The sequence below is a fragment of the Pristiophorus japonicus genome, chromosome 13 (genome assembly GCF_044704955.1).
Source record: "Pristiophorus japonicus isolate sPriJap1 chromosome 13, sPriJap1.hap1, whole genome shotgun sequence".
Taxonomy (NCBI): domain Eukaryota; kingdom Metazoa; phylum Chordata; class Chondrichthyes; family Pristiophoridae; genus Pristiophorus; species Pristiophorus japonicus.
Genome location: NC_091989.1, coordinates 121,718,348 through 121,730,578, shown reverse-complemented (window position 1 = coordinate 121,730,578; position 12,231 = coordinate 121,718,348). Strand labels below are relative to the sequence as shown.

The window sequence follows — 12,231 nt, the reverse complement described above, 5'->3', positions numbered from 1 at the left end:
ATATAACAAAATGATGGAATATGAGAAAATAAAAGGTTAAAAAAGGGGATTATGAAAGCAAGGAAGGAGTTTGAGGAGCGAATCTCAAAAAGTATTAAAAAGAACAGAAAGGTATTTTACTTGCACATCAGTAAAATGAGGATTATTATATGTGAGGTGGGACACTGAGAGGAGAGGATCGTGAGGCAGTAAAGGTATAAGCAGACATTTGCGGAAATAAGTACTTTGAGAACTTGACAGATATGGGGAAATGAATGCATGTAGTGCACATGGTCTTTCAGAAAGCTTTCGACAAGATATTACACATCTATGTGTAAGATATGACTATTGGAGAAGATTAAAAGGTGTGGCGTTAGGAAGAGGGTACCAGGTTGGATTAAAAAGTGGTTAGAAGAGACGAAACGGAGAGTGGGAGTTTCTCAGAGTGGGTAGCAGTTTCTCATTGGGTTCTGTTATGGGACCTCATCTGTTCACTGAGTTGTATTTAGGGCTAGAAGGAGTGGCATGCCAATTTGGAAATGATACCAAAATAGGAGGCATAGTAAATAATTCTGAGAACCAAAGGTAGCTGCAGGGGCATATGGATAAGATGGTGGAATGAGCAAAAAGTGGCAGATGGAATTCTATGTCAATGAATGGGAGGTGGTGCATTTTGGAAAAAAAATTTAAATTGTTATATTTTGAATGTGGAAAAGCAGAGACATTTGGGGGTTCAGGCTCACAACACATTGTGAGCATCGCCACAGTGGATAAAGTCACAAAGAAAGCTAAAGGAATAATTAGCTTTGATGGCAAGAGATACAGGGGTAGAAATTGCCTTCTGCCTGAAATGGGGCACACCCTTCATTTTTTGAAGTTTTGATATTCGGCACTTGGTCGTATTTTTTGGCTCCGGGCGGAAGTCGTGGCGGCTGAGGGGCAGGAGTGCCCTTGCAGCGGGTCCGCTGCCCCGACCAACCATCAGCGAGATGCGGATGTGCCGGGTGGTGCTGACACATCACAACGTCTCCGCCCTTCAGTTAAAGGGGAGAGCTGCTGCGAGCTCGGCATACTTTTAAGTTAGGTCCACTGGGCTGCCAGGCCAGGTTTTGGCTGGGCCAGCAGCCTGGCACCCAAGATGGCAGCCTGGTTGAACCCGGGGGCATAATTGTCAGTCCGACCTGGCAGTCAGCCGACAAATAGAATTACATGGCGACTGCGGCAGTGCGCCCTCCCTTTTAAGGGTGGTCGGGCCGCCATGCTACAGAGAGTGCATCAACACAAAAAGCTGTTGGGGACACTGGCCGGCAGCGGGGCCGCTCCCGCGGGGCAATACAGGGAAAGGGGCCATTTCCTGAGGGAAAATTTCACGAGGGGACTTCAGACTATTGACTAATTGACAAAACCGGTCAGTAAGGGGTCGGCGCATGCACACCGCGGCGGGAAAACGGGCGGAGCGATCCCGGGCACCACACTAAAACTAATGAAGGGCAATTTACAAAATGGCGGCTCCTCTGTGGAGAGTTGGTGGCCATTCCACGCCGCCCCATGGCCGCCGCTTTAAGACGGCATGAGGCCTTATCGGGAGGGGCAATTTTGGCCCGATAGAATATAAAAGTTGATGTAATGGTGGAACTACATAAAACCTTAGTAAGGCACCAATTGGAGTTTAATTTTGGACTTCGCACTACAGGAAGCGGGCAGGGAAGTGGACCTGAGTCCATGATCGGATCAGCCATGATCGTATTAAATGGCGGAGCAGGCTCGAGGGGCCGTATGGCCTACTCCTGCTCCTATTTCTTATGTTATGAAGGATGTTGAGACAATGGAGATTCACGAAGGTGCAGCCTGGTATGAGGAAAAACAAATACGAACAAAAACTTGAAAAATTGGGCCTGTTTTTATGAGAACAGGGGAGATTATAGAGCGATTTTACAGAGGTATTCAAAATTGCAAAGGGCTGAGACAGAATAGATAGAAACAGACTGTTTCAAGTGATTGGGGGTCGATAACGAGATGGACATAGATGGAAGTAGATACCATGTGACATTTAAGAATAGGTTAGATAGGTGTTTGAAGGAAAGGGAATAAAGGGATTTGAGAAAAGAGTGTGAGCACATAGGATTCGGACTACTGCTCATGTGAAGGACAAACACCAACACTGATTGGGTGGAACAGCCTGCTTCCGTGATATAATTTCTATGTAATTCTACATCAAAATGTAGTACGTTATTAGACCAGTTTTTTATTTACAAAAGCGCTACCTGTGCAATTGTTCTGTCAGGACACCAGGATCGGACTAGTAAAAGCTTGCGAAAACAATCCAGAAATTGATGGTAACCATCAGGCATAAGCTCCTCCTCTTCTGGAGCATCTTTATCAAACCAGTTTTTCCATTGCTTCTCATTTCGAGCAATCTACAAATGTAATAGATAAACACTTGTCAATTACAGAGGCATAAGTACCCTTGGGAAATGGAATTCTTCTGTAAAATTCCATTCAAGACAGTTCTCAATGCAACAAAGGCTCAAAATCAAAACAACAGTTAAGAGGATAGATTTTACGGATTGGCATTCACTCCCAGTGTCAAGTTTCCTGTGCTGGGAGCACAATCGGAATATCAGTGTTTAACATGGCCATTTTTCAGCCCACCTGATGTTCCGTTTATTAAAATGAATGGCTGGAAAATCAGCCAGGCTGCAATCTGAGTGTTCGAGCCTCTGCGCCCAACACTCTGATTTGGGCTACTAACACACAATTTTTTGCACTGGGAGTGCTAATTTATAAAATCTACCCTTATAATCCCCGAGTGAACATTTATCTCTGCACAATTTACATTTTTTATAAGGTTGATCTGAATGTAATTTAATAGTAAAACAAATAAACATGGGTAAAGATCAATGAGTCAAACTCTTCGATAGTGTCAGTAAGGAGGGGAGGTGGCTTCACACATTCTATTTTGTTCTATGCAAACTACAATCTGCCAAAATCAAATCTGCTCTGATTTGATGTTTAATTCACTATTTTAAAGTCACTGCTCCACTCAAAAAAAAATTCATGTCAATTTTCTTCATCTCCTCCTCTCTTGAAGTTGTTGGTTCCTTGCTAGGGTACAATTCCCTAGGCCCTCTGGTACCTCACCCCCACAACCATTGGTTATGTAGTAGTCCAGGAAGTGAGTGTTGGCAGGTTATTTAACAATGGAGAGTGGGCAGCAGGGTCATGTTACACCAAGCCCAATCCTGACCCCCTCCCACCCCGTGCATAAACACACTCTTTCAGCAAGGGTCGCTAAATAAAGTGATCAGGATCAGGACCATTGCTAATTTATCTTTCACCTGAGGCCAATTGTAGGACCCTACTATCACCCGAGATCAGCTAATTCAGCATTGAGGATTTGACCCAGTTCCCTACTGGTCTGCATCGTGGTCACTGGATACACTGCCTAAGCCACCAGGAGCTCATCTGCAGCTAATTCTATTCAGTAAAATTCTACATTGGTTGTTTTTTTTTATTGAAACCATTAAAAAACCTGAAAAAGAAATGCAATATTGGATAGAAGTAGACACGATTGTTGATGGTATCTTGTGTCTTTGATGTAAAATTATTTAACAACTGCTTTTCATTTTTATATTATAGATTGACTTTGACCAATCACATTTCCCACACTATCCCTTTTTAATAGAGCTTCAGTTACCCCTGCTTTTCATTTACAAATGCCACGTTTAACCATCACTTTGACATCCTATTAAATGTACTATATTCTTCTGGTATCTTACATTTACATTCATCATCATCATCATCATCATCATAGGCAGTCCCTCGGAATCTAGGAAGGCTTGCTTCCACTCTTAAAATGAGTTCTTAAGTGGCTGAACAGTCCAATACGAGAACCACAGTCTCTGTCACAGGTCGGACAGATAGTCGTTGAGGGAAAGGGTGGGTGGGACAGGTTTGCCGTACGCTCTTTCCGCTGCTTGCTCTTGGTTTCTGCATGCTCTTGGCGATGATACTCAAGGTGCTCAGCGCCCTCCCGGATGCACGTCCTCCACTTAGGGCGGTCTTTGGCCAGGGACTCCCAGGTGTCAGTGGGGTGTTGCATTTTATCAGGGAGGCTTTGAGGGTGTCCTTGTAGCGTTTCCTCTGCCCACCTTTGCCTCGTTTGCGTGAAGGAGTTCCGAGTAGAGCGCTTGCTTTGGGAGTCTTGTGTCAGGCATGCGAACAATGTGGCCTGCCCAGCAGAGCTGACCAAGTGTTAATCCCATACCTCGGGAGCCTCTTATCAACAAAAGCAGACATTGACGACGAGATACAACACCGCCTCTAGTGCGCCAGTGCAGCCTTCGGCTGCCTGAGGAAAAGAGCGTTTGAAGACCAGGCCCTCAAAACTGCCACCAAGCTCATGGTCTACAGGGCTGTAGTAATACCCGCCCTCCTGTATGGCTCAGAGACATGGACTATGTACAGTAGACACCTCAAGTCGCTGGAGAAATACCACCAACGATGTCTCAGCAAAATCCTACAAATCCCCTGGGAGGACAGACGCACTAATATTAGCGTCCTCGACCAGGCCAACATCCCCAACATTGAAGCACTGACCACACATTTACATTATATGGTTATGAAACTACTACAGCGGTATTAGAGCTTCATCAATTTAACACTGAGTGTAAGCCACCATGAATTTCCAATAAATATTTAGCCTCCTAGCAGTGCTAAACTGGATTCCCTCAAGGGTAAATCATAAATATATCACAAAGTGCCATTGAATGCCATTTTACAAGCAGCTTACGCACAAACCCTGATGTATTTGTGATCTGGTACAGAATGAACTGTGTGCTCAAAAACATTCAGAAGTCCCAATGCAAAATTATAGTTTAAGGCAAGGACAGGAACAAAAGGATTGCAATTTAAAGTGGATTAACAAAAGTGTCTTTATAACAGAGAAGGTATAAGCAGATTATAGATGATAAAAAAGGCACAAACCTTTCTTCTAAGGAAGAGTTTGACAGCCTGCCATAACTAGTATTATAAGCTACTTTTATATTGTTTATGTGCCACTGACTATTGACGTACAAGTACGATTCAGCCCACAGCAACCCCGAGCTAAACAGCAAAATGTTTTAAAATAGCAGTCAAGAAGACTCATTCTTTTACTAGATTTTCCTGCATGCTGTCAGTCTTCCTAGACCACAATTGTCCCACTCCTGAAGTTCTCACTTGGAATTTCCGAATATTTCATGGAAATAGGAGATCGCTTCTGCATGAAAAATGGTTAAAATGTTTTTGGTGTGGCAAGCAATTAAAAGAATGCATTGAGCAAAGGCTGATGATATGTTCTTCTGAAACTGTCAGCAAGTAGATTGAAACAGTATAACGTAATTTAAAAGGAGATTTTATTTAGAGTGTATTTACACTCCAACTCTACTGTCGTGCGAAGTGATTTCCACTTTGCACCATCATTGTAGGCAATCCCTCGGAATCGAGGAAGACTTGCTTCCACTCTTAAAATGAGTCCTTAGGTGGCTGAACAGTCCAATACGAGAGCCACAATCCCTGTCACAGGTGGGACAGATAGTCGTTGATGGAAAGGGTGGGTGGGACAGGTTTGCCGCACGCTCTTTCTGCTGCCTGCACTTGATTTCTGCATGCTCTCGGCGACGAGACTCGAGGTGCTCAACACCCTCCCGGATGCTCTTCCTCCACTTAGGGTGGTCTTGGACCAGGGATTCCCAGGTGCCGGTGGGGATGTTGCACTTTATCAAGGAGGCTTTGAGGGTGTCCTTGAAGCGTTTCCTCTGTCCACCTGGGACTCGCTTGCCGTGTAGGAGTTCTGAGTAGAGCGCTTGCTTTGGGAGTCTTGTGTCGGGCATGCAGATGATGTGGCTCGCCCAACGGAGCTGGTCGAGTGTGGTCAATGCTTCGATACTGGGGATGTTGGCCTGAGCGAGAACACTGACGTTGGTGCGTCTATTCTCCCAGTGGATTTGCAGGATCTTGCGGAGGCAGCTTTGGTGGTACTTCTCCAGCCCTTTGAGGTGTCCACTTCTATATGGTCCACGTCTCTGAGCCATACAGGAGGGTGGGTATCACTACTGCTCTGTAGACCATAAGTTTGGTGCCAGATTTGAGGTCCTGGTCTTCAAACACTCTCTTTCTCAAGCGACCGAAGGCTGCGCTGGCACACTGGAGGCGGTGTTGGACCTCGTTATCGATGTCTGCCCTTGCTGATAGTAGGTTCACGAGGTATGGAAAATGGTCCATGTTGTCCTAGGCCGCGCCGTGGATTTTAATGACCGGGGGCAGTGCTGTGTGCTGGGCTCAGGTTGATGGAGGATCCTTGTCTTAAAGATGTTTAGTGTAAGGCCCATGCTTTCGTATGCCTCGGTGAAGATGTTAACGATGGCTTGGAGTTCAACCTCTGAATGTGCGAAGACACAAGCATCGTCCGCATACTGCAGTTCAATGACAGAGGTTGGCTCTAGCCTGGAGGTGACGAAGGTTGAACAGGTTCCCACTGGTTCTATAGTTTAGTTACACTCAAGCGAGGATCTTGTTGAAAGTGAGATGGAGCATTGCAGCAAGAAAGATCGAGAAGAGTGTTGGCGCAATGACACAGCCCTGCTTGACCCTGGTCCGGATGTGGATTTGGTCTGTGGTAGATCCGTTGGTCAGGATCACGGCTTGCATATCGTTGTGGAGCAGGTGGAGGATGATGACAAACTTTTGGGGGCAGCTGAAATGGAGGAGGATGCTTCATAGTCCTTCACAGTTGACAGTGTCAAAGGCCTTCGTGAGTTCAAAGAAGGCCATGTACAAGGGTTGGTGCTGTTTCCTGCATTTCTCTTGTAGTTGTCGTGCAGTGAGGATCATGTCCGTTGTACCCCTTAGAGGACAGAATCCGCATTGTGACTCTGGGAGGAGCTCTTCAGCCACAAGGAGAAAATGGTTGAGAAGGATTCTTGCGATGACTTTCCCAGTGGCCGACAGCAGGGAGATTCCTCTGTAGTTGCCACAGTCGGACTTGTCCTCTTTTTTGAAGATGGTCACGATTACGGCATCTCTGAGATCCCCCAGCATGTTCTTCTCCTTCCAGATAAGAGAGATGAGGCCAAGCATTCATGCCAATAGTGCTTCTCCGCCGTACTTTAATGCCTCAGCGGGGATTCCATCTGCTCCTGATGCCTTGTTGTTCTTGAGCTGACGGATGGCCTTTTCTACCTTGTGCAGGGCTGGGGTTTTGCTGAGATGGTGGCGTGTAGCATGCTGCGGGATGGAGTCGATGACACTCATGTCGAAGGCAGAGTCTCGGTTAAGGAGATCTTAGAAGAGCTCTTTCCAGCGGACCTTGACTGCCTCGGAGTCCTTAATGAGTGCCTCCATGATCTTGGCCAGCAGTGGAGTGGAGCCTTGGATGCTTGGGCCGTAGGTGGACTTAACTGCGGAGAAGAATCCTCGCACATCATGGCTGATGGCCAGCTGCTGAATCCCCTGTGCTTTCTCCAACCACTCTCTCTATTCTTTAGGTCGTGGTTTTTTTGTTGGACCTCGGCCTTTAGCTGCCTGCACTAAACTGGCAGAGTAAATCAAGTGTCAGGGCCAGAGTGAAACTGAATAGAAACATAGAAACATAGAAAATAGGTGCAGGAGTAGGCCATTCGGCCCTTTGAGCCTGCACCGCCATTCAATAAGATCATGGCTGATCATTCACCTCAGTACCCCTTTCCTGATTTTTCTCCATACCCCTTGATCCCTTTAGCTGTAAGGTCCATATCTAACTCCCTCTTGAATATATCCAATGAACTGGCATCAACAACTCTCTGCAGCAGGGAATTCCACAGGTTAACAACTCTCTGAGTGAAGAAGTTTTTCCTCATTTCAGTCCTAAATGGCCTACCCCGTATCCTAAGACTGTGTCCCCTGGTTCTGGACTTCCCCAACATCGGGAACATTCTTCCCGCATCTAACCTGTCCCGTCCCGTCAGAATCTTATACGTTTCTATGAGATCCCCTCTCATCCTTCTAAACTCCAGTGTATAAAGTCCCAGTTGATCCAGTCTCTCCTCATATGTCAGTCCAGCCATCCCTGGAATCAGTCTGATGAACCTTTGCTGCACTCCCTAAATAGCAAGAATGTCCTTCCTCAGATTAGGAGACCAAAACTGAACACAATATTCCAGGTGAGGCCTCACCAAGGCCCTGTACAATTGCAGTAAGACTTCCCTGCTCCAAAACTCAAATCCCCTAGCTATGAAGGCCAACATGCCATTTGCCTTCTTCACTGCCTGCTGTACCTGCATGCCAATTTTCAATGACTGATGAACCATGACACCCAGGTCCCGTTGCACCTCCCCTTTTCCTAATCTGCCGCCATTCAGATAATATTCTGCCTTTGTGTTTTTGCCACCAAAGTGGATAACCTCACATTTATCCACATTATATTGCATCTGCCATGCATTTGCCCACTCACCTAACCTATCCAAATCACCCTGCAGCCTCATAGCATCCTCCTCACAGCTCACACCACCACCCAGTTTAGTGTCATCTGCAAACTTGGAGATATTACACTCAATTCCTTCATCCAAATCATTAATGTATATTGTAAAGAGCTGGGGTCCCAGCACTGAGCCCTGCGACACTCCACTAGTCACTGCCTCCCATTCCGAAAAGGACCCGTTTATCCCGATTCTCTGCTTCCTGTCTGCCAACCAAATCTCTATCCACGCCAGTACATTACCCCCAATACCATGTGCTTTGATTTTGCACACCAATCTCTTGTATGGGACCTTGTCAAAGGCCTTTTGAAAGTCCAAATATACCACATCCACTGGTTCTCCCTTGTCCACTCTACTAGTTACATCCTCAAAAAATTTCCAGAAGATTTGTCAAGCATGATTTCCCTTTCATAAATCCATGCTGACTTGGACCGATCCTGTCACTGCTTTCCAAATGTGCTGCTATTTCATCCTTAATAATTGATTCCAACATTTTCCCCACTACTAACGGCTAACCGGTCTATAATTACCCGCCTTCTCTCTCCCTCCTTTTATAAAAAGTGGCATTACATTAGCTACTCTCCAGTCCATAGGAACTGATCCAAGTCGATAGACTGTTGGAAAATGATCACCAATGCATCCACTATTTCTAGGGCCACTTCCTTAAGTACTCTGGGATGCAGACAATCAGGTCCCGGGGATGTATCGGCCTTCAATCCCATCAATTTCTCCAACACAATTTCCCGCCTAATAAGGATATCCTTCAGTTCCTCCTTCTCACTAGATCCTCGGTCCCCTAGTACATCCGGAAGGTTATTTGTGTCTTCCTTCGTGACGACAGAACCAAAGTATTTGTTCAATTGGTCTGCCATTTCTTTCTTCCCCATTATAAATTCACCCGAGTCTGACTGACCTATGTTTGTCTTCACTACTCTTTTTCTCTTCACATATCTATAGAAGCTTTTGCAGTCAGTTTTTATATTCCTGGCAAGCTTCCTCTCATACTCTATTTTCCCCCTCCTAATTAAACCCTTTGTCCTCCTCTGCTGAATTCTAAATTTCTCCCAGTCCTCAGGTTTGCTGCTTTTTCTGGCCAATTTATATGCCTCTTCCTTGGATTCTATGCCACTATCCTTCATTTCCCTTGTTAGCTACCCTCCAGTCCATAGGAACTGATCCAGAGTCGATAGACTGTTGGACTTCCTTCAGGTGCTAATCTCATGTCACTTCGGGCTGAAGTATAAATCTAATGTGATATCAATCCTGGTATACAAAGTCCACTAGATTCCCTGTATATTGCACCTAAAGTTAAACATTTAGGGATTAGGAACAGGAATTATCTGTGTGTGCCTATATCCAGTCATGTGCAGAAATCTCTCCCAAACAGAAGAGTTAGAGTTCTGGCCAGGCAGGAACAGTAGTGTAAACATGGTTCTGAACTCAGGCTGGCAGCTGCACCCTTGGTCTCTCATTTCACTCACAGAGGTCCTTGTAAGAATCAAAGTATGTTTTAGGAATCAAATTATTAAAATTGCCACATTACTTTTTTTATTTGTAAAACTGGATTATACTATAGATCAACAGAAGAGGGTAAGGACTGGTGGAATGTCACATCAGTTGTAATATAAACACCATGCTGCTGATAACATATATAATGTATCTATATCTACTACAATGTTCCTCGCTCATATCTATCTATTCTTGCTACCCCTGCTGAATATATATATTTTATTTTTATTACCATCTTTTTAAATGGATGCCATGGGAGATTTCCCGCACCTGTATATCTTGCCTTCCTATGAATTGATTCAATTTTTCTATTTGTTCAGAGTGTCTGATGATGACTATCACCACAACTACACTCACTACTAGTCAGTCTGAAGTTATTGCACTGAGTCACCATATCCTCTTTGCACCTCAATAGAAATGAAGCTCTGCCCAACAGTCCATCGTATTACACTCCCAATTGTATTGCTTCCAGTTCTCTGATATTTTAATTCTTTATATCATCCATCCTTATTTTACATTTACTTGCTTACAGCTTGGTTCATTTCACATTCTTGTACTCTAGATGGATCTCTTCAATTGCAATTGCATCTGTTTTTGGCTCTTGCAGCTGATTGACTGGTGCACTAGAATACAATCAGATTGCAGCATGTTGCACTGCTTCAGTTATCACTCTGTTGCTTTGCATTAGCCATAGTGCTGCATATTGCTGCTCAATAATATCCAGTCACTCCTAGTGCTGGTGTTCTGCTCCCATCTTCTGCAGCACGTCACCAGTCTTCTGTACTCAGCTCCCCAGTATCCTACCAGTCCTGACACTCTGCACTCAGCTCCCCAGCATCCTACCAGCCCCGATACTCTGTACTCAGCTCCTCAGCATCCTACCAGCCCCGATATTCAGCTCTAGTGTGTGTAAACATCAGGAGTGTGATTGTGAACACTATGGGCTGGATTTTACGAACCTCGGTAGGTCCGTGGCGGGCAGCGTCGGAGGTGGGCCCCGGCCCCACTGCTGGCTCCAGCCCACTGTGTAGAATGAATTTCTGTTGCTTGGGCTTGTTAAGCCCACCCAGCGCATTTGCCGGCTAATTGAAAGATGTGGGTCTAATGATGTCTTAAAGGGTCCATGTGCAAATTTACTTTGACATTTGTGTTGTCAGTGTTCTACAGCACTGAGGTGCTGCAAACACTGACAAGCACTACACAAAGGTGAAAGGCTGCATCCAGGCTCTCCTCTTATGGAGGGAATCACAGCACACAGGGAGGTCTACTTCCCTTCCAATGGGCAGAATAGACCTCCCCAGGACACTGCACATTGCACAGGAGGGCACAAAAGGGGATGTGGTCAGCAGGACCTGGATGCAGTGCCACATGAGCCCAGTAGGTCACAAAACATTAGTACAAAGCTACACTCAACCTCATCCTGCTGTGCCTCTCAGCACATCTCCATCACTCTGCCTTCCCTACCCTACTCCTGCACTTCTTTACCCACACCAACTGACCTTACACCTCCACCCATCTCTCTCTATCTACATTATCACACCCCATCTCATTCGCCACCCTCACGCTCACCCTCATCTTAATTCAATCATACCAACTAACAACACACAAGGGTAGGCACTTGGGTGTTTTATCCCATGTTCATTTACACTTTCTAATATTCTGCTATCAAACATTGATGTCCTGTGTCCTGTGCAGTATCTGTTGATTGCAGAGAAGGTTGGTGTTGTTGTTGGTGCTGCTGGTGCGGCCTGGTGTTCAGGCTGATCGTGGTGGGATTCTGAGGTAAGAGAATATAAAGTGCACCGATGCTGATGGAATAGATGGCAGGTGAAGTAGAGATGACAGAATCTGCCAATGGTGGGAGAGATAATGAGGTGCATACAAATCTGGCCAACAACGGAAAGTGTTGAAAATAAAGGTTTCAATGGAAGTGGCTTCATGAGTTGCAGTGAATGGTGAGACATAATATTTCCCTCCCGCCTCCCCTCCACCCCCCCCCCCCTCCTCCGCATAGATGATGAGTGTGAAAGGAATGGCTTGGGCTGTGTACGGATGCTTTATGGTGTTGGTGTGGGGTGGTGCGAACCTGGCAAATCACGAGGCAGCCATGTGTACAACATCAAGTGAAGTAAATCTGGCCATGGTGAGGCCATCCCTGGCCTCCCAGGCAGCAATGTGGTCGGGTGTTGATGTCCTGTGTCCTGTGCAGTATCTGTTGATTGCAGAGAAGGTTAGTGTTGTTGTTGTT

The 12,231-nt window shown here is 45.6% G+C and overlaps 1 protein-coding gene across 1 annotated transcript in view; it reads right to left on the bottom strand.

Moving 5' to 3' along the window:
• The window catches only part of LOC139278184 (dynein axonemal heavy chain 5-like), a 382,562-nt gene that overhangs the window by 48,479 nt on the left and 321,852 nt on the right, over window positions 1-12,231 (bottom strand). The window contains exon 72 of the mRNA XM_070896837.1: window positions 2,244-2,396. Coding sequence (XP_070752938.1) covers window positions 2,244-2,396 — 153 coding nt within the window. The remainder of the gene's footprint in view (window positions 1-2,243; window positions 2,397-12,231) is intronic.